The sequence below is a fragment of the Azolla caroliniana genome, unplaced genomic scaffold (genome assembly GCF_043228905.1).
Source record: "Azolla caroliniana isolate FFs.n. ecotype wild unplaced genomic scaffold, voAzoCaro1.0.p SCAF_3, whole genome shotgun sequence".
Classification (NCBI taxonomy): Eukaryota; Viridiplantae; Streptophyta; class Polypodiopsida; order Salviniales; family Salviniaceae; genus Azolla; species Azolla caroliniana.
Genome location: NW_028230438.1, coordinates 22,848,923 through 22,870,713, shown reverse-complemented (window position 1 = coordinate 22,870,713; position 21,791 = coordinate 22,848,923). Strand labels below are relative to the sequence as shown.

General features: G+C 36.3%; 1 protein-coding gene across 2 annotated transcripts; it reads left to right on the top strand.

Moving 5' to 3' along the window:
- Nucleotides 1–2,616: 2,616 nt before the first annotated feature.
- LOC147866671 (enhancer of mRNA-decapping protein 4-like) lies at nucleotides 2,617–15,931 on the top strand. 2 transcript variants are annotated; one of them, XM_087317128.1, is made up of 13 exons: nucleotides 2,617–2,742; nucleotides 6,263–7,186; nucleotides 7,508–7,557; nucleotides 7,640–7,796; nucleotides 7,885–8,112; nucleotides 8,227–8,355; nucleotides 8,502–10,112; nucleotides 10,404–10,763; nucleotides 12,536–12,655; nucleotides 12,811–12,985; nucleotides 13,096–13,181; nucleotides 14,463–14,606; nucleotides 15,377–15,931. In XM_087317128.1, exons 2-13 carry the CDS (start codon nucleotides 6,317–6,319, stop codon nucleotides 15,680–15,682), a joined length of 4,236 nt encoding a protein of 1,411 aa, XP_087173254.1. In that variant the 5' UTR covers nucleotides 2,617–2,742; nucleotides 6,263–6,316; the 3' UTR covers nucleotides 15,683–15,931. The 2 variants fall into 2 exon arrangements, with proteins under 2 accessions (XP_087173254.1, XP_087173253.1); XM_087317127.1 differs by having other exon boundaries at nucleotides 13,096–13,214.
- Nucleotides 15,932–21,791: the final 5,860 nt, after the last annotated feature.

The following is a 21,791-nucleotide window of genomic DNA, read 5'->3' as shown; positions in this document are numbered from 1 at the left end:
TGGAACTTTTTTTCCACCAGTAAACATCATATTTTTACTCCCATCACAAACTTAACTTTGATTAAATGATAATAACAAAGAACTTGAACACAATGCTAATCCAGAAACCAACATAGATATCACATGTCCTTTCATAATAAAAATGTTAGGCAAGGTAGTTTATGCCCGCAGTTATTACCACATCAAGCATAAGGTACCGGTGATCACCACATCGAATACTTGCTTCTGTGGAATGTTTGCTATGCCCAGGTTTTATTCTAAACATAAGTAGGAATAAATGTTTACACTTCAATGGGAGTTCACAACTTTGTGAATTATGGGTGGACTCCTACCCAAACAAGGGATAGGACAAAGGAGAAAACCAAATGAGGGAAGACAGTAATTTCCCAAACTACTTGGCCAATGATTAAAAAGCATTGTGTTACATGTATGCTACAACAAGGGATTCTTGCATTTAAAGGACATTAAATGACATTCACGTATTTACGTCCACTTGTCTTTTCATATATTTTAAAGTTTCTTCACCCATTCCTATATTTTTTGTGATATTGGCCAACTCTATTTGCTTTTATAGTCAACATGATCGTTCTTTACCCATTTCTATGTGTTTCATGCGCACTCACAAGCAATATGAATAGTTGGAGGAGTCAAGGCCGACTCTCTTTGCTTTTACGATCAACATGATTGTAAAAATCCTCCATCTTGATATTTGAGTTGTTCCCTTTTTATTTATCATTGTCCATTTATTTGATAAGAGAAGCAATGGTGTTGTCAAATTAAAGACATGTGTACAATTCCAAAGGAATCATTTTTGTATAGATCTCAAGTTTCAACAATGTGGTTCATGATGCATTTGGCATAGGTTGTATGGCCTAGGTTTTAGGGGGGGGGGGGGTGAAGAATTGTATTCAAATAGAACACAGGTACATAAAGTTGTCACATTACATTAGCGTATAACATTTCTATCTCATGTGGGTAACTCGTGCACATGAAAAAAGTCCCTAGCATAAAATCTTGTAACTTTGTTGTTTGAGCTTAAAATCAATGAAGTGTTGATTTGAATACCCCCTAAAATTTCACTCACTATTATGTGTATACCTTTCTTCATAAACCCCAATTTCTACTATGTTCCCACTACGTAGGCCTCACATTGGTTTTCTATTTAGAATTCCTAGTTCTCTACATTTTCTCTCGTAGATATCTCTTTAGAGTCACACACACTCTCTTATCGATGATTTCATCACCTAACCTTGGTATGCAATAGAGAACTTATGCATCTACTACATGGGGTCATTGGATAAATACACATATCTTCACATCATGTTACGGGCACGACCATATAATATCCCATGGTGAGAAGTTACTATAGTATTCTATACACATGGATAAGTGTGACGGTTAAATGAGAGTGTAAAGAAGGGGAAGATTACTTTTAATCCTCGGGATTGAGACAACCCGTTAGGCCAAGTGTGAACTTGCCTGGGGGCCTTGGGTATCGTTATAAATATGAGGCCTAGCTACCCTCATTTGATCATATCTTGACTACGTCAAGACTTTGTTTCATGGTGGGTCAACTCTTGTAGCGAGCGCGCCAACACTAGGTACGACTCGACACCACGACGGTGGTATGGGACGCCGATCGAGGCTTGAGTCCGTCTCAATCCCTTCGCTCGGGGGTGGTCAGATGGATCGGCACCCTTCTTTCTCTCTCTCCTTTCTATCTATCTATCTTTTATCCTTATCATATGCTTATTTTAGATCATAACTCTAACACATCGACTCGTTCTCAATATTGGTAGATAACAAGAGAACAACATTTGAGATTAGGTCATGGCACCAACCTGGTAGGGAAAGAGAATAAACGTAGCATCACATCAACAAGTGTATCATATAATAGGATATTTGAGGCAAATACCATTTAACATAACAAGAAGGGTTTGGGCCATTGCACTATGTCACATACTTCAAGGGCCAAAAGTGTTTGAATTTCTTCATCGTGGAACATCAAAGTCGTAGATCAACCATATCTAAGAATAGGGCATATGTATAATCATTCAGGAGCAAAGTGTAGCCATTGACTTTAAGTTGGCTTCCCACATACATATATCATGTGGCTAAAAATGAACAAAGCTCAACTATAAGTACACAGTGGCAAATGGGGGGGGGGGGGGGGTTGCAAATAAACTCACATAATCCAAAGGGGTCGGTTTCAAGACAATGGAAGGATGACTACACTCATTAGAACATAGCATAACCATTCGATTTTTTAAACTCAAATTCCCCCCATAGATGACCTGCCTCGAGAACTCTCTCGATGACTCCAAACACAACAAAGTTTACAATGGAGGACAATGAGAGGCATAGGAGCTCGACCCGAAGGACCCCCCTTTGAGTTGGTGAAGAACTCAAGCACCTGAGACAAAAAGAAGGAGACACCCAACTCCACCACAAACAAAGTATGCGGATATTTATAATACACGCAGTATGTATGTATGTATATAGATTTATACATACATATATAGATGTTCTGTATACGCAGTGGTAACACGTGCATGCATTTAATATGTACATATACATGTATGCACATATATATACATATATACGTATTTCTTATATACGTAATGTATGTACGTACATTCGTATATACGTCCATATGTACGTATATATACATGGAATACTAAAACGAATGTGTGAAGGTTTACCTCTCTGCAGCGGCGATTTGCGGAGCTTCTTCGTCTCCAGGTACGATCCCCCGCAACTCACAGTCTCCTTCTGCTTCTAAATTCTCCTTCTTCTCCGCTTTCTCTGTGTTTTTCTTGTTCTGTTTCCATTTTTCTTCTTGGTTCTTGCCCCCCTAACCCTAAGTCCCTACCCTATTCATTAAACTAAAAGTCTTCTTTGCTAAACACGACCTAATTGCTAGTGCTATCAACAGGTTTTTACAGGTCTTTGTCTCTTTATTTCTCGTTGTATTTTTGCACACTTGTTTTGATCCTTGTATAATGTTTTCTTCTTCTGCTCTGTCGTATTTTCTGTGAAATATTGTCTGTTGAATTTCTTATGTTCATTTGTTTCCTGCGATTTTGGTTAAACTAAACGTTTATTTATCCTTGCATAAATGTTCCTTAGTTTCTGCTAATATTTGCTCGCTAGATTTCTTACTGTTTTTCTGCTGAAATTCTGTAAAACATACCAGAAAACTCACTGTAATATCATCGTTTATGAGGATTTGCTATTTCCCTTTATTCTGCAAACATTTATCTGCTAGATTTATTACCAGAAAACTCACTATGATATCAAATGTTTTTATTGTTATTTTAAGAAGGTTTGTAATTTCTGGTAAATGTCTTTTTTTTTATATTTTTCTTGTCTTGGTATATGTGTGGGAATTTATATATATATATATATATATTATAATGTATGTATTTTACAGGTAGACAGGCTTTTCTTCCTTGCACAATATTTTTTCCTGGTTTAAATTTTATTGCAGAAAATTGTAGTTTTTATTTAATTATGAATTTCATGTAGCGTCGTTTGATCTTTGTTAAATATTTTGGCTAGCTCTTCTTTTCATCCGCTTGTATTTATTGTTAAAGGCTTTAGTTATTTTCACTGTAATATCATGTCTCTTGATCCTCCCATATAGTTCTGTCTTGTGTACTCTCTTACTCAAGTGAAGGAAGAGGAGGTTCAGATACTTTATGGCAAGGCTTATTTCCACAAGAATTCAACAAGTTGCACTGTTTACAAGCCAAGTATTATGTTACTATGACTAAATTGTGTTGAGGTATCTAAATCAGATTATGATTTGGTTTTGACTCTGCATTAAATTTATGGCAAGGCCTATTGCCATAAGAATTCAACGAATTGCACAGTTTACAAGCCAAGTATTATGTTAATATGACAAAATTGTGTTGAGGTATCTAAATCAGATTATGATTTAGTTTTGATTCTGTATAAAATTTATGGCAAGGCCTATTGCCATAAGAATTCAACAAGTTGCACAGTTTACAAGTCGAATATTATGTTAATTTGACGAAATTGTGTTATATCTAAATCAAATTATGATTTAGTTTTGACTCTGCATAAAATTTATGGCAAGGCCTATTGCCATACGAATTCAACAAGTTGCACTGTTTGCAAGCCAAGTATTATATTAAGATGTCGAAATTGTGTTGAGGTATCTAAATCGGGTTATGATTTAGTTTGGACTCTGCATAACATTTATGATTACCCATAGTCAACATGCAGTTAAAAGAATTTAGATTCCTCATCCTTGCATGACCTTTTCTCTGTTAAATTTGTTTCACACGAAATTGCAGGAATTTATCTGTAAATTATGATACATAGTTGAATACCTTAGGTTTTATACCGTTGCATTATCGTTTTTAGCGTGAACTTCAATTGCATAATGGTAGATCTTCTCACAAAATGAAGTTATAGTAGGTTCCAAAAAAGAAGAAATGCTGCAATAGTGATACCATGGTAGGTCAATGATCCACAATCAGCATAAACTTCAATTATGAAATTTATTGTAGTCTCTGACTAAAGGAATTCATTTCCAGGCCCAGAAGAGAAATGCATAGTCAAATGAATTTCTTGTTATTATCAATAGTCAGCATGAACTTCTATCGTGTTATGGTAGATCCTCTCATAAAATATATTTATACTAGGATCCAAAAGGCAAGTGCTGCAATAGTGATACCAAAATATCAACATAAAATTCAATTGTGAAATTTATGGTAGTCTCTCGCTATATGGATTTATTCGTGGGCTCGGAAGACTTGAAATGCAAAAGTATACCAAGCTATATTGAAGTTGATGATCATCTGGTAGAACATTTACAATCTCTCTAATCACTATTGGATTGTGGCAAGACAATTTGTTCTGACTATGGTACATGATACCTACCATGGAGGAGCTCTAACAAAATGGTGATATACCAATGTACATGCTGACATCTGGGGTTTTTAAACTCTTCTTGCTACAAAATGGACTCATTTAAATGTTTGTTTATTCTTGTCAATATATAGTGTTCAGTGATTGGGTTTGGTCTTTATGCTACATTACTGGGTCATATGCCTTGAGAAATATGGTCGTGTTGTTGTGTGATTCATCATGTAAGGCACTTCCTATTTTGCATGTTTGACATTTCCTTGTTTCTTGTTTGTATTATGCAGTGGTTGGATGACCTTGCTGCTATTTGTGTATCTGTTTTAGTACATATCATAATACCTTATGCTTGTAACTTTTTGCATCTCCTTTTATATTGTATAGTGCATTACCTTTGGTGGGGATAATGTCATGTATCCTAATACATCTTTAGATTTGGCAAATGTTAGTTTTTTTATGTCATGGGCTTTGGGCAATAGTGTTGTGGGATTGCATGGGTTTTATATAATTCAATGATTTTGCTCTTCTTGGGCCTGGTCTGCATTACATGTGAAGATTGCACTCTCTTTCAAAGTTTTTGCTAATATCCTTTTATTATAGCAGTTTTTTTATGTCATGGGCTTTGGGCAATAGTGTTGTGGGATTGCATGGGTTTTATAATTCAATTATCTTGCTCTTCTTGGGCCTGGTCTACATTAGATGTGAAGATTGCACTCTCTTTCAAAGTTTCTGCTAATATCATTTTAATATAGCAGTTTTTCTCATTTTTCTGTATTCATCTTTACATTTTTTAGTTCCAACTTAAAATTCTTTGTTTGATTAAGGCTAAGGTATATATTATCTTCACCTGCTGCTGATAATCTACTGTCTGAAGGCTCTGCTCAGCACAGACATTTCATTTCTTTGATTTTAGATGGATTTGATAGTATTAACATATCCCTATATACCCTTTAATATGTTATATTATTCTTTTTGTACTTTTGTTATGAGTGAACTAATGTGCTGCGAAGTATGGCTCAACTGCATGGCTGCCTCCTTTAGGAGAACTTTTGAAGTAGTCCTCTCTTTTCTTCCATGAACTTGAGAACCTTCTAGCACAGCACTGTTGCCATCTGTATGTTGTCTCATTAGGGCATCGGCAAATCTAGGTTTAAGGACCTACTTATAGGGTTACAATACATGACAGTTCATGAAATAGAAAATATTCTTTTTATGAAATTCATAGGGGTTTACAATGCATAACTGTCCATCAAATAGGCACAAATGTCTTTTATGAACAGAACAAGTGATGTATGCATGAAACTAATTACTGCATCTGTATATTTATTGTTGGGATTGTGAAGAATCTGATAATCTTCTATTATTACAGGTATAGGTAATATCATCTATTATAAAGCAGTTTGTACCATCAGCATAGCTACTCATGGGTTCAGCAGGATCTCCTGGGGATTTCGACATTCATAAGTTTTTCAAAAACCCACAACCATCAGGTTTTAATAAACCATTATCGGGTTTTAATCCACCACAGAATCCATACCCTCCTCCAGTAAGTCCTTATCACAACTTCCCTATTTCTGGTAGTTATAATGCATCTGCGGGACCTTACCCTAACCTATCTGCATCATATCCTTTTGTATCCCAAGGTTCTATGTATAATCAGTATCCACCATATCCTCAAGACCAAGGTCCACACATCCCTCCATATCCAGCACCTGGCTTTTCACACCCAGGTTTTTCTTCCCCAATGGCACAATCAGTATCTGGTCCTTCATTGCATCAAAGCATAAACTCATCCAATCCTAGTCCCAGTCCCAGTCCTTCCCCTACACCCACACCTGCTCTGGATAGTGCACGATTGATGGCTCTTTTAACTAATCAACCATCAACAAAGGGAGTCTCTAGCTCACTTGAGTCACGATTCCTTGATTCACAGACCCCTGATGTATATCCCAAAGTGTCCCAGTTTCCTGTTTCAGCTATACCTTCAGCTCCTCCTGTTAGCCTTGCTCCAGTCTCTAGCTCCACAAGGCTTGCAAGTAATAAGACTCCAAAGGGTCGGCATCTCAAGGGTGAATATATAGTTTATGATATTGATACAAGACTCTCTGGGGAAGCACAACCTCAACTAGAAGCTTCCACTATTACAAAATATTTTTCGGACCCACAATTAGTCTTGGGTAGGCAAATTGCTGTAAATGTTAATTACATATGCTATGGGCTTAGAGCAAATCGGCACATTCGAGTTCTGAATATCAATAATGCATTACGGAACTTGCTTCGTGGCCATTCAGAGGTATGTGAGCCTTATTCTAGTTAGTTGTTATCACATCTGTCATGTGTCTATGTGCCTCTAATTTTGTAAGGGAAAACTGTGAAATGCCCTTGAATTTTCTTGAGTGCCCTGGAGTTTCTGTTATTTCCCCAAACTGAATCTTCATTACTTGGGCATTTTGAGAAATAAGAAATTCAGGGGTATTTCGGAGTTTTCCTCTTATATATTGTATCAGAAAATGTATGTTAAATTTTAGAAACACGTTTGTTCTTACATAGTCACATGATCCATCATTTTTCTCTATGATCTCAAAGTTTTGACATTGTGACTCCTCTAATGCAGCGAGTTACAGATATGGAATTCTTTTCAGAAGATGTTCACCTATTAGCGAGGTATACCAATATTTATATTTCATAGTTCCTCACAATCGTTGTTCTTTATCTGGATACTTATGCTAATTAAAACTTGATACAGTGCAAGTTCAGATGGAAGAATTTTTGTTCGTAGAATAGAAGAATGTCCTGGTGAAGATAATAAATTGCAAATTACAGATAATATATTGCTCGCAATACAATTTTCAGGGAATTGGGAATCTGTCCATCCCCGGATATGCTGGCATGCTGATTCAACGGTGGTTTAAATAGTTTGACTTCTAAAAGTATTTATGCCATGGTTTTTACAATCTTCAACTATATCTTGATCGATTAATTGCTTTGCAGGATGTTCTAGTGGTTGGAATTAATAAGTATATTATAACCATTGACATTGAAAGAGTGAAGCAGACTGCTGCCCCCGGTGGATTTGTTGCAGAAGAGCCAGTGCTTTGCAATGTCGATAGACCAATTGAAGGTATCTACTGTTCAACTGAGCATGAAGATGAAATTACCGATATTTCATCTTGTTATCAGAGCAGATCATTGTTAGCTTCAGCGTCAAAGGATGGAACGGTATTTTGGAGATTCTATTTATTATTATTGTAATTAATTCCAGGAATAGACAAAGTTCTGAAGCAATTTTTCTTCAGAGTCAGCTCAAATCCATGTGGTGTTTGGTTTTTCCAGGTACGGTTGTGGACAGATCGAAGCATGTTTTTATGTGGTACACTGACTCCACATTCTGGTTTACCAGTTGGAGCAGTGTCATTTCTAGCACCTTCTCATCATGCTGACCATATAGTTCTTGTTACTGCGGTACAATGTTAATTTACTTATATTTTTCATAGAAAGAAAAAGATTATTACGGATCAGTTTTATGAACTAGAGCCGAAATACATCTTTGCTAGGCCATTATGGTATTTTAGAGGTGGTAATAAATCCTTCTTTCTTTCTTTTGTCAGGGTCCTCTTAATAGAGAGCTCAAACTGTGGGTGCCATCGAGTGAAGAAGGATGGTTCCCTACCTCAGGTTCTGTAAACTGGAAATGTATCCAGACACTTGAGTTTAAGAGCTCTTTGGGAGGCTCACCTGAAGATTCATTCTTCAATCAAGTCCTAGTGGTGTCCAAAGCATCTCTAATTTTATTGGCAAATGCAAAGAAGAATGCATTATATGTAGTTCATGTGGACTATGGTTCCAGTCCTTCTGCCACGCGAATGGATTATCTGGCAGAATTCTCAGTAACGATGCCCATTCTAAGTATTACTGCTACTGGACACAACACTTCTTATGATGATGGAATTTTGCACTTCTACTGTGTTCAAACACAGGCTATACAACAATATTCTCTGGACTTGTCACTTTGTGTGCCTCCATTAGAAACATCAACTTTTACCATTGAAAACAATGTAAAAGCATATAATATAAAGCATTCAATGGATACACAACCTTCTTCTGGTGCATATGAAGTAAGTTCCATGTTAAGGGAGCAATCACCAGGTCCAATATCAGGGATATCTTTGACCGAAGAATCTGTCAATGATGATCATTTTTCATCTGCTAATGTAGAACAAACAAGCTCTAATGTACGATTGTTTATCGGTTCTTCCAAAAAAGAACCAGAAGATAATGAACTTTCACTTAACATTCCCACGATAGTAGCTCCCATTCCTCATGTTGGACCTGTTACGTTAAGTCCCAGAGGATCATCAGTTGCCAAGTTGTCTGTAAAGAGTCCAAAATTGAGCACCTTACCACAAGAACAGGAGTACGTTCGTGTATTTGAGCAGACTAGTGGAGAGCTGGAAAGTAATCCTGATTTGTATATTCCGAGTTCTTATCCTCTGTCTCCAAAGAGATCATCAAATGAGATTATGCGAATAAGTGAGGACACAGATTGGCAGGTTATTTCTACAACTACTGCATCATCATCATCAGCTATGGCAGAGCAGCATTTGGTAACACCCTTTGAGCTAATGTCCATGGCTGCAAGAATGAAAGGAGAATCTGAAGTAGTAAAGATGGCTTCTCCTCTTGAAGAACCTAACATTATATCAGAGAAACTGACTGAATCGGGATCAAAGGTAGAAGACTACATTGAAAAGATGGATCTAGATGTATTAACAGTTGAAACAAAAGAAGTGACCGATAGTAATCTGGTTTATACTGATGATACTAGTTTGGAGAATAATCTAGTTGTTTCAGATCTCAGGAAAGAGGTCAATGTAGTTGATCGACTCCACTTTGAGCCTAGTAAAGAATCTGAAGAAAGCACCAGAGAAGAGCAATTGTCCAGTGGACCTGTGCTAGATGAGTTATGTGAACAGCTCAAAGAAGTTTCAGTGAAGATTGATGATTCATCAACATTGTTGGTAGCTTCACGAACCCGTAAAAAGAAAAATAAGAATAAAACTGATGCCAATACTCCAATGTCAATGATACCTCCACCTTCAGACATTCCCGAGTCCTCAGTAAGTGCTGGTGAACAAGGTTCAGTAAGTGTGTTAAGCAGTAATACATTTCCATCTGCTATAGCTGCACAGATTAACACCCTCCAAGATTCTTTCAATCAGGTACGACTTTGTTCAGACAGTTTAGACTCATGTATTGTTTATGCAATATTTTTAACTTCTGTAGCTCATTGGGCTATATGCTTAGTTGAGGAGAATATTTTTCTTTACCCAAGAGCATGTAAAATATATTTGTATATCTTTAGCTAAATCCTGAGAGATATTCAGGGTATTTCACTACTAGCAATATTAATTCTTGTTTAGTGTGAGGCCATTTTGGCCTCTTAAGAGATGTTAATAAATCTTTATTTCTTTATTCTAAAGCTGATACTCTTGCTATTTTCTGTATTATAGCTAGTAATTATGCAGCGGGAATTCCAGAAACAGATGGGGAATCTAATTTCCATTCCTGTTGCGAAAGAAGTAAAGAGTATGGAGGTTACTCTTGGTCAACGCATGGAAAAGTTGCTTAAAGCACAAGTTGATGAAATAATGGTTCATTTGCAAGAGGATAATGCCAAACGTGAAATTATTGAGAGGGAACGTACTGAACAGATGACCACAATGCTTTCAAATATTTTCAATAAAGATATGCCTGCAGCCTTTGAGAGATCTGCAAAGAAGGAGCTTGCTTCCATAGGATCTTCAATTGCACGACTTGTTACCCCAAGCATTGAAAAAGCTATTTCCAGTGCAGTGAGTGAAACCTTTCAGGTTTGTAATAGGCTGTCCCTTTTTGGACATTTTCATCATATTCCTTACTTTGTGTATGGATGTAGACTAGTGTTTTAATGGTGAATGTGGTTGATATAAAGGCCGTACAGCTCTTATTATGCATATGTCTAGAAAATATGGATTCCATTTTTTAATGAATATCCCAAGCTTAATTAAAGGCAACAACTTTGTGAATGTAACTCCAGCAAGAATACCAGCCGAATTTGTGTCCTCCGAAGATGGATATATTCTTGGTCAGATGGTATATCATATTAGACTTGTCGGATTTGATGTTTTAAATCTCAACAGTATATCTGTAGCAGTTGCTTGTCTCTCCAATGCCTAAATGTTTTGCAGCAGTTAAAGCTAACAACTTCTTGAAGGAAACTGCTGCAAGAATAACAGAGCTGAATTTCTGTATCCTCCAAGGATAAATGTATTCTTTGTCTGCTGCATATCATGTTAGACTAGTTGGACATGATGTTTTAACTAGTGAAAGTATATCTGTAGCACTTGCTTATCTCTTGAAATCCTCAATGTTTCGCAGCAGTTAAAGCTAACAACTTCTTGAAGGACACTGCTGCTAGAATAACAGCGACATTTCTGTGTCCTCCAAGGATAAATGCATTCTTAGTCAGCTGTGTATCATATTAGACTAGTAGGATTTGATGTTTCGAATTGTCACAATATGTCTGTAGCACTTGCATCTCTATCCAAAGACTCAGCCTTTCTACTGGATAACCAAGATCAAAGTCCAAGGTGAATCTCAGATAAAGAACAAGACCAAAATCAACCTTTAGGTGAAGATCAAGAAACAAGATCCAATTACGTCAAGTCTAACATATTTGGCATTAGGACTAGGGCCAAGATATCCCGAAGATCGCCCACTGTATCAAGGTCGATCCCCCATCCAAGTTGTTGTGAGTGATCAATGCATCTTGGTGGTGAATCTAGCTAGGTGAGAAACCTCTGTATGAATCCCTGCCAACGATGTATACCAGAAGTGAAAAAAGATATCCCATGTATATACAAGTGCTCGCGTGCTGGACCATCATAGCCTTCTGTCTTCCTAAGTTGTAAACCAATCAGATTATCTTGACTAAGTGGTGACCATTCACCATTCTCGTCTACTTGCTAGGAGCCATGCAATCCCTGTTCTCAAAAGAGAGACATAACAGACTATCCAGCAAATAAGGAGACCCTTACAAATATAGCTGTTATATCATCCTTGCAGGGGTTTGTTGCTAGCAAGATGGAACATACTTTTATGATTAGCTCGGTAGTATTTGATATATCTGATGCTATTCTTCAAAGAATTTGGGTAGATGGGCTATAAGAAACAAATGCTGTATTGCATGGAAAACAAATGTATTGAAGTGATAGCAGGGTGTTTTGCATGCAAACGACTTCTAAGAGGGAAAGGGAAGCTCTAGTTTCTCTGAGTGTGTGAGTGTGGTGTCAGAAGCCTTTATATAAGGTTTTTTCCATGAACCCAGTGCCAAAGCCTTGGCGATCGAGAGCAAAACATAGAAATATAGTGGTGTGGTGTTCGCTTAAATACCATATCCCAGATGACCACAACCTGCAAAAACTAAAACCTAGGGGAATTTTAGAATGGGTGGGGCAGTTTTTAAAACATTAGTTGTCCTAAAGGTCGTTCATGAAGTCTTAATACGTTAGTACATTCTCATTAACACAATTTACAACAGTACATCCTTTACGAACATGCACATCCTTCAAAAATTGATGATGAGGTTTTGAATTGTGTGCAGAAAGGTATTTCAGAGAAAGCCATCGCCCAGCTTGATAAGTCAGTTGGAGGGAAGATTGAAGCCATACTTGGAAAGCAACTTCAAACACAATTCCTAACCTGTGGAAAGCAAGCTTTACAGGTTAAACATATATTTAGCATTATGTTTATAATATTCTTTATGTGCTTGCCAGTTGAAAGAAGTTAAATCATGATGAATTGCTTAATATATTAAATTTACGTGTTTACTTGATTTTGTCTAGTTTGATATAATGATATTGTTGTATGTATTTCCAGGATGGATTAGCCTCCTCTCTAGAGACATCCATTATCCCAGGTTTTGAACGGGCTTGCCAAGAAATGTTTGGACAAGTAGATGCTACATTCCAGAAAGGCTTATCTGAGTATCAGATGCAAGTACAAAAGCAAATGGTTTCTTCTCATAGCGCTCTTACAACAGCCCTACAGGCATGTGTTGAGAAACATTTCTTTCTTTTCTGCTAACGTAGTAAGGAGACCGAGGGTGTGTTAAAATTAGTAAGTTTTATATTCGTACTAACTGGATACTATTTGAATAGGAAGCGGCTGCATCTGTGACAAGCATTGCTGCAACAATGAAAGAAGATGTGGCTGATGGACAAAAGAAGCTGCTTACTCTTATTGAGAATGTAGGCGTTGCTCGTTCAATGATTCCGGAGAAGGTTTTCTCTTTTGTTTAATTGTACATGTATCTGTTTCAAACGCATATTTATTGGGAAACTTTCCAAAACAGCTCTAACCTTTTAACGAAATTCCTGAATTACCACGTCTACTTTCAAAATTCCAGGATATCCCTCACTGTTTAGTAAACCATAGGCCATTTAAAGTCTTTTTGTACAAATAAAGATTTGTTGGTAAACCTTGATAAAACTGCCAAGTAATGGTATGTACACAACACCACTGCAACATGGGTCAAAAGATCAGAGACAGAAATCTTTTTGGGAGATGAAAAGGTTGCATATACATTATTCTATGTATACCTAGAGGTAATATTCACAGGGCCCTGGTTCTTCCTATGTGAAGCTGCCAGTGCGGTCTGCGGTGGCCCTGAAAAATATGCAGAGACACAATTCAAAGAACCACAAACAAAATTATGATGGTCTCATAAAATTTATTACACCAGATTCTCTCTGTTGTATAGAGACTTGGGAAATGATGTATAGAAGTTGGTCTCATTAGGACATCTTGATATCTTATCAATCCATAGGTTCCATCTATATCTTCCTAGTCTCAAGCTGCTGAATGAGATCTTGCCTGGTGTTTGCTAATCTCTGAGTGAGTTGGTGCAAATGATAGCACATTCAAGGAGTACCGGAAGGGAGTTAATGTGTCTATGCTGAAACCATGGAATACCATGATGCTATTTGGGCATACCAATGTAAAGAGTTGCCCTCACTCTCTCAACAGTCTAAAGTCCTCAAGGAGTACTGGAAGGGAGTTAATGTGTCTATGCTGAAACCATGGAATACCATGATGCTATTTGGGCATACCAATGTAAAGAGTTGCCCTCACTCTCTCAACAGTCTAAAGTCCTCAAAGCCAAAATGGCATATATATGTCTAGGTGGCATTCGTGTACTTTGAAGAAAGAACATTAACCTGATGAGAGCCTTTAGCTATTGGTGGTGTGGCAATCTCTGCCTTGATAATATCATGGAGTATGGATGCTAAAACGTAATAGGTTCGAATTTTCAATTTAGATGCTTCAAAAAAAGACAATTATTACACTCCAAGATAATTATTCTTCTGTGAAAGCGAAGTTGTTGATAAAAGATTTAGAAAATTGAAGCTTACTTTAGGAATTTTGCGAGGGGGATGTGTATTTTGACAGTTTTCTTTTATGTATTTGTAATTGTATCAGTTTTGAATGATAATTTTCTTTTATTTATTTCTACATTTATTTAATACCAGGCCATGACAGTAGAACATGTAGAGGAGTCGCTAGATCCCACCAAAGAATTGGCAAGACTAGTTGCAGAAGGGAAACTGGAGGAGGCGTTTAACAAAGCACTATCACGAACTGATGTAGGAATTGTTTCTTGGTTGTGTAATCAGGTGACTACTTTCTATAGACTGTATCTCCACTTCTTTGTCCTCAATTTGCATGTAATGATTTCCCAGCTATTTTATCATAGTGAACATCCATGTAAATTATTCCAACCATGTGTTAGTTTGTCTCTTCTCTCCCATGTCAGTTGATTTGTTCGTTGTCTACACTATCTAAAAATTCCTTAGGAGCATATGTTTCTGGGTATTCTCTTAGCCAAGTGTTTGAGAGATAGCCATGATACCTTGAGCAGTTTTTCTAAATATATATTTGTGCACTTATTTTGTTTTTTCCTTGACCAAGATAGGACAACATTTTCAGATGTAATCTGTTGGTTTTGAAGGTCATTTTGGCTCCAGAGAGTCATAAATATCTATTTCTTTCTCCAATGACTTCCATTTTTCTCTGATCCTAGTAATAAATGCTTAGGGAACCTCTTCCTTGCAAATGAATTCTATCATTTTATTGACTTTGCACATTTCCTCTTTTCTTCCATGTTATGGCTTAGTCAATTCCCTAACTTCTCTCTTATTATTTCTTTGGAAACCTGTTATTCATTGTGATTTCTATTATATTGAATTTCATTACTTATCCTCTTTCATGTAATAACTTTTTGCATTTATTACCTTTCCTCCTCGCATATGACTAAGAAGCTTTCGTTCTCCCAGTTTTCATATGAACAGCACTCTTTTTATTAACATATATTAATTGGTTTTAGATGTGTATTAATGATGAAATTTATTATTGATAAGAATAGATATTTTTGATGGCATCGCAGGTGGATCTTGCAACTATGTGTACAATGTCACCACCTCCTTTGAGCCAAGGGGTTCTTTTGTCGTTAGTTCAACAACTTGGATGTGATCTTGGACAAGATACTGGTAAAAAGCTCATGTGGATCAAAGATGCAGCATTAGCATTGAATCCTCATGATCCTGCTCTGGCACCGCACATGCGACGTTTCCTTGAACAACTTTACAGTAATCTTCATGCCTTAGCAAAAACACCTTTAACCCCAGAGCTAGCAAACTCTACAAGGCTAGTCATGCATGTTGTGCATTCTTTACTTAGCGTTTGTAAATGATAACTGTTTTGCTTCAAAACTGCTGAGGGGATGTTGTAAACTACGCTTTTTCCCAGTTTTCTTTGTATAGTTGCAGGATCATTCTTGCAAAGATCTTGCAGTGATCTAGTGCAACAAATTCGATTGGGGGAAAAAATCTTCACCATATTTTGGTTGGTATATTATCCCCCTTTTAAGACATTTGATCACACATGTTCATCTCTATGTTTCACTTTGAGTTAAAAGTATGACAGTTAAATTTTGAATTAACTTGTGACTGGAAGTTGCAGATTTTTGTTGGCTTATCTGTCATAAGAGATAAAATCACGCATTTATTGTTTCAGCAAGCATTCTTATGTCTGCATTTTTATTTGAGTTAGATGTTAGATTTTGAATTAAGTTACAGGTTTGAAGAGATTCATTAAACTTAAAGAGATTTGATCATATTGTATTCAGGTTTAATTTCAGTTTGATCAATTGGCTAATGAATGCTCAGAGAAGTAATTGCCTATAAACTACATGGCCTATGTTATGCGTGCTATTGACTGTTAGATGGACTCTTAAGACAATCTTTTATTTGCTCTGTCTGATTATTATTACTAAACATGGTCTTATACCTAGTCATCTGGATTATTTTGATATTACATTGCCCTTCTAAATCCAAGTATTAAACCTGAGAAATTACTGCAAGGCTGATCCTTTTTGCGAGTGTTGGGCTGCCTAGAAGTAACATGGAATAGGGAGAAGAAATACTGAGGATACTCTAGTTTAAATTTCTAGACATCTACACTGCACTTGCATTGTAATTTACAGCTGGAGATAATACTTTGCTAAAAATTAACAATTTGTAAGATCTCTAAGAAATGTGCCAAAGTCTTCACTAAAGGTTATTGATGGTTTGTCGAAGATTCTTAATGATTCTGACATCATTTCAATAAAAAAAAGGAATGTTCAACTCAAATTTAGTAAGTGGACATTGTGCATGATAATTGAGGCATCCCCGAAGGTTACCCCCCTAATTTTATTCATAGCTGCTTTTATCGTGTTTTGTTTCACACCCATAATAGAAACCATAAAACGTGCAAAACTAGACAACCCTTCGTATTTAAACTTAGATTTACTAGCACTTCTCACTAAATTGTACTTCAGCTTATAAAAGAATTAGACTTAAAACCATGTTCCATGCCCCTTATTGTGTTGGACCAAATCTAACACACTACATTTATGTCTAGTTCGGTTTGGACTAAGTTTGGATGGTAAGCTACTCACTACGTGTAATCAAAACCATATTGTCCAAGGATCTCACCTTGGGACACAATCTAGAGTATAAAACTCCCCTTCATGTATTCTAAGGTCAGGGAATTAATGAGCTCCAACTAAGTTTTGATTGTAAGTTACTACATGTAATCAAAACCATATGGTCCAAGGATCTCACCTTGGGACACGAACTAGTATATAAAACTCCCTCGTGTATTCTAAGGTAAGACATTAATGAGCTCCAACTAAGAGCAAAACTCCTACTATAGTTTGTGTCCAACTTTTTCTTTTTCTTCTCTCTCTCTCTCTCTCTCACACACACACACACACACACACACACACACACACATTCACATCTATACTTTTCAACTTTATTTCTATTCTACTATCACCACCTCTTTAGCACTCCTTGAAACCACATAACTCAAATTGAGTACAATGACATTGGGGCATGATAATTTAGCTACAAAGCTCAAAGAGTAAGATTGACTAGATGTGGAAAATTAGCATAGATCCAAGTAGCCCGGAAATTTGTTTTCAAAACGTTACCAAATAGATATGTGCATATTGAAGCATCCATTGACTTTCAATATAATGATCCGACAATCAAAGATGATCCCTTCGATTATTGAAGTGATAGCTTAGTGAAGTGGATTGTGTTTCTCCCACAATGTTCGGTCTAGAAATGGATTAGATTGTTATTTCTATATGTTCATGATATGCTATTCTCATATAATTTGGATGATATACAACATGATTGATTAGAAACATTGTGTCAAATGAACAAAACAAAAATGATGGTAATAGAGGCAATAAACTAGGACATTTTTCCACTTTTTACACAATGGGAGGATCAATACAAGTGATATTAATCCCATCAATAAATAAGTTGGAGTGTATGCAAAATAGTTATTATATATTTAAGAATCAATGCAACCAAAGTGATACTTGAGGATGGAGAGTGTGAGGAGGCAATATCTCATCCAATGCATGAAATGAAATAGAGAAAATAAAGAAAATGTTTTTATGTAGAAAATTGGAAATTAAGTCCTCAATTGCAACTTTTTTCTTGATAGAGCATTGCTCTAACCAATTCAACATCCTACCTTGTCATGCTATTTGTAACATATGCTTGGCCCATTGAGGTGCTAGCCTTGTAAAGAGAATACAAGCATATCACAAAAGTCAAGAATATGCCCAATCATAGGTTGTGAAAACAAACTTGGAACATATGACTAGGTACTATGAAATGGTATAGAAGATGAGGAGTTTGAATATTTATCAAAGCCCATCTTACCTCGAATCTCTTAGATGATGCTATGAATATGTGTGATCATGGAGGATAGATTACTTGAGGCACTAAGGATGTGGTAGCAAGATATTAAAATGTCAAAAGTGGAATATTGCATTGTAAATGTTAACCCTTGATGTTGGCCCCAAGTGTAGGTTATAAGTTATTGCCCCACGAGCCAACTAAACACCTTTTTGAGCTAGTTCACACAAGTTAGTGTATCAAAGTGCATCTTACTACCCCAAAGAAGCTAAACACTTTTTCGAACTAGCTCACAAGAGTAACATCATGGCCTCATCACAAGGATGAAGATATGTAATGAAAACCTAGTGGAGACTTAATATCACTTCTTTCATGCTCAGCATAAGAGGTACGTTGCAAGTATGATGACTTGTTAGATGCATGATAATTTATATTTTATACTCAAATCTCCACGAAGAAGGCTGAACACACACGTGTGTGCATTACTTTCACATAAAGAAATTTTACGACAAATCATTCTTAGGAAGGAGTGACATACAAGATAATATATTTATCGGGTTTCCATACATAGTTCAAATTTGGCCTTCTAATGGGCGATAAAGATAATCTATTCTATAAATCCCACTAGAAAAATAATCTCATGGTCAAAGTAGGCAAACCATAGCAAATGTTCTATAATGACATTACATTTGTTACTATGCTCCCATAGCCTTTGGATTCTATATTCATATATCAAGTGTAATTCCAAAAGATGAGAAATGCACATACATTTTAGAAGCACTACTATTAAAGTACTGTAAAAGGTACCACATTTAGGGTATATGCTACAGCCTTTAGGGTTTAGGGCACATGTTCTATTTTAGGGTAAAACATTTACATTTGGAAAACAAAATTCTCTTCAAATCTCTAGTATGACATATCCATTCAGTTAACATCATTCTTGGGTACACACCCAGCTTCTTTCTGAACAAAACAATACAACGAATTTCTTGCAAATTTCAGAAAAATCGAATATACAGACATAATCTGGTGGATTTCTATCCATGTACAATCTGTGACAGATCAATCTGTGACGATAATCAACTCCTTTGGTTACGAGGAGCCTTTCTAAACAACAGCCACACAGACACAAGCATTCTATTTCTGACCTTTCTGATCAGTACCTAATGTGTGACTTCTGCACTTATTTTTTGATTGAACTTATAGGATTAAAACTTAACATGAACCAAAACCCATCCATGTACAAATCTGTGACAGATCAATCTGCGATGATAATCAACTCCTTTGGTTACGTACGAGGAGGCTTTTTAAACACCTACACAGACACAGACATTCTGACCTTTCTGATCAGTACCTAATGTGTGATTCCTGCACTCTTTTTTGATTGAGCTTACATCTTAAAACCTCACCACGTCAAAAGATAACCTGTAAAAGAGATACATATTAACAGAAAACTCGTGCAAAAGAGACATTAATATATGTATTATGTATATATATATCAGTAACCATTCGGTTAAGTGCGCACTTTGATAGGAATGGAAAAGTGCGCACTTAGGGCTTTTTGAGTCAAATTTTTTTTTTTTTTTTTTCCTCTTCTCTTTCTCAGAAGAAAGAGCAGCCCCAACAGCCATCGCTCAGACCCTCCGTTCTCCTGTAATCCACGTCGCTCACCACGTTGCTGCTTCTAACGCTACTCCAATCCGCGTGCTCCTAAATTTTGTCTCCAGGTATGCATTTTTCTTTTCTATCTCTGTTTTTTTGGTGTCCATTATGACCTATTTTCTATCTCTGTTTTTTGGTGTATTATGACCTATCAATGGTGTCTATTATGACCTATTTTCTATCTCTGTTTTTTGGTGTATTATGACCTATCAATGAATACGAGAGAAGAGAAGGGAGGTTCTGTTTCTGTGCATAATTTAGATGGCAATTGTGTTAATTGTTTGGAGATTGTCGATGTCATTAGTTTGATATCCACATATTTGGCTGTGGTTAATATGGCATGTGGTTTAGGAGAAATTATCCACATATTTGGCTGAAATAGGGTAAGAAAAAAGAGAAGGGAGGTTCTGATACTGTGCATAATTTAGATGGCAATATGTTACTTGTTTGGAGATTGTGCGCGATGTTGTTAGTTTGATATCCACATATTTGGCTGTGATTGATATGGCATGTGGTTTTGGAGAAATGATCCACATATTTAGCTGAAATAGGGTAAAAAAATAATATGAAAGTAGCGATTTGAATCCACAAAATTGATTAAAGGCTTTCCATTCATGTACATATGTCCACATAATAAGCTATTAATCGATTAATCAATTAATAGCTTTCCCTTCATGTAAGTCCACATAATAAGCTATTAATAGATTAGTAGCTTTCTCTTCATAGACTCATACCCAACCTATTTAATGGTAGCATTGGAAGATTCTTAGTTCAATTCATTTTGTGGTTCACACCATCAGTTTTGTTGAATACATATCTTTCTCCAAAGAAAAGTTTCCACAAAATTAGGTCAAGAATGTATCCACATCCTAACATGTGTGCCTCCTTGATGGATAATTCTCCAACTTAATTGGAGAAGACCCAATTCATTCATTTATAAATTTTAAGCGATTTGTGACTCAAATAAGCTCGTATGCATTTGTCAAAGAGTTAAAACCTTCAAAAGGTTTTTGTGCATCTACACTTGATTGGTAGGGATCGAAATATTGAGGTGAATTTAGCTAATTAGCATTGCATACTACAGAGATGAATTCAACCCATAAACGAGGTGCTGGACTTCGTTTGAATGATGAACAAAGGCTTCAAATTTTGGAGTTAGTGGAACAACCATCATCCCCTTCTCTTCGTAACATAGGTAGACAATTCGGTGTAAGTGAATCTGCTATTAGAAGTTTGATCAAGAAGAAGGATGAGATACGATTACGTGTTCAACACAAAGATCAAAATGCAAGAAAAAAAACTTTTAGGGGATCAAAAGGAAAATACCCTGAATTAGAGGAACGCTTATATGCTTGGATTGATGCATCTCGTCGGCTGTCAATTGCATTGCCTCCATTAGTTATTATGGACAAGGCTCGACGATTGGCGACACAAATGAATATTTCTGATGATGAGTTCAAGGCAACTTGGGGTTGGTTTAGGAAATTTCGTCATCGCCAATGTTTAAATACTGATAGTTTATATGGTGAAGGAGGAATAGAATGTGTACATGCAGATTCAAATGAATCTAAAAAACTTAATCAAAATCTCCTTGAAGAGATTGATGAAGTTATAACACAAGCTTCCAACACCAATGAACCACATGCATATGATGAAAACAATTCAGACTCCGAGTTTGTTGAGATGCAAGACATGCATAGATGCTTAAAGGAAGAAGATGTGATTATTCCTGAACTATTGCAACGTATTGTTGATAGTGAACTCATGCTCAATTCAATCATGACAACAACTTATTTGAGTTCTGAAAAAGCAAAACAAGTAAAATCAGCTTTATCAAGTGCTCGTCGGATTATTCAAGAAGCAAATTCTACCATTGTTTCTAAGCGTATAACTAAAAGCAAGCAAATGACCTTACATGATGTTGGTATGAAATAGAGA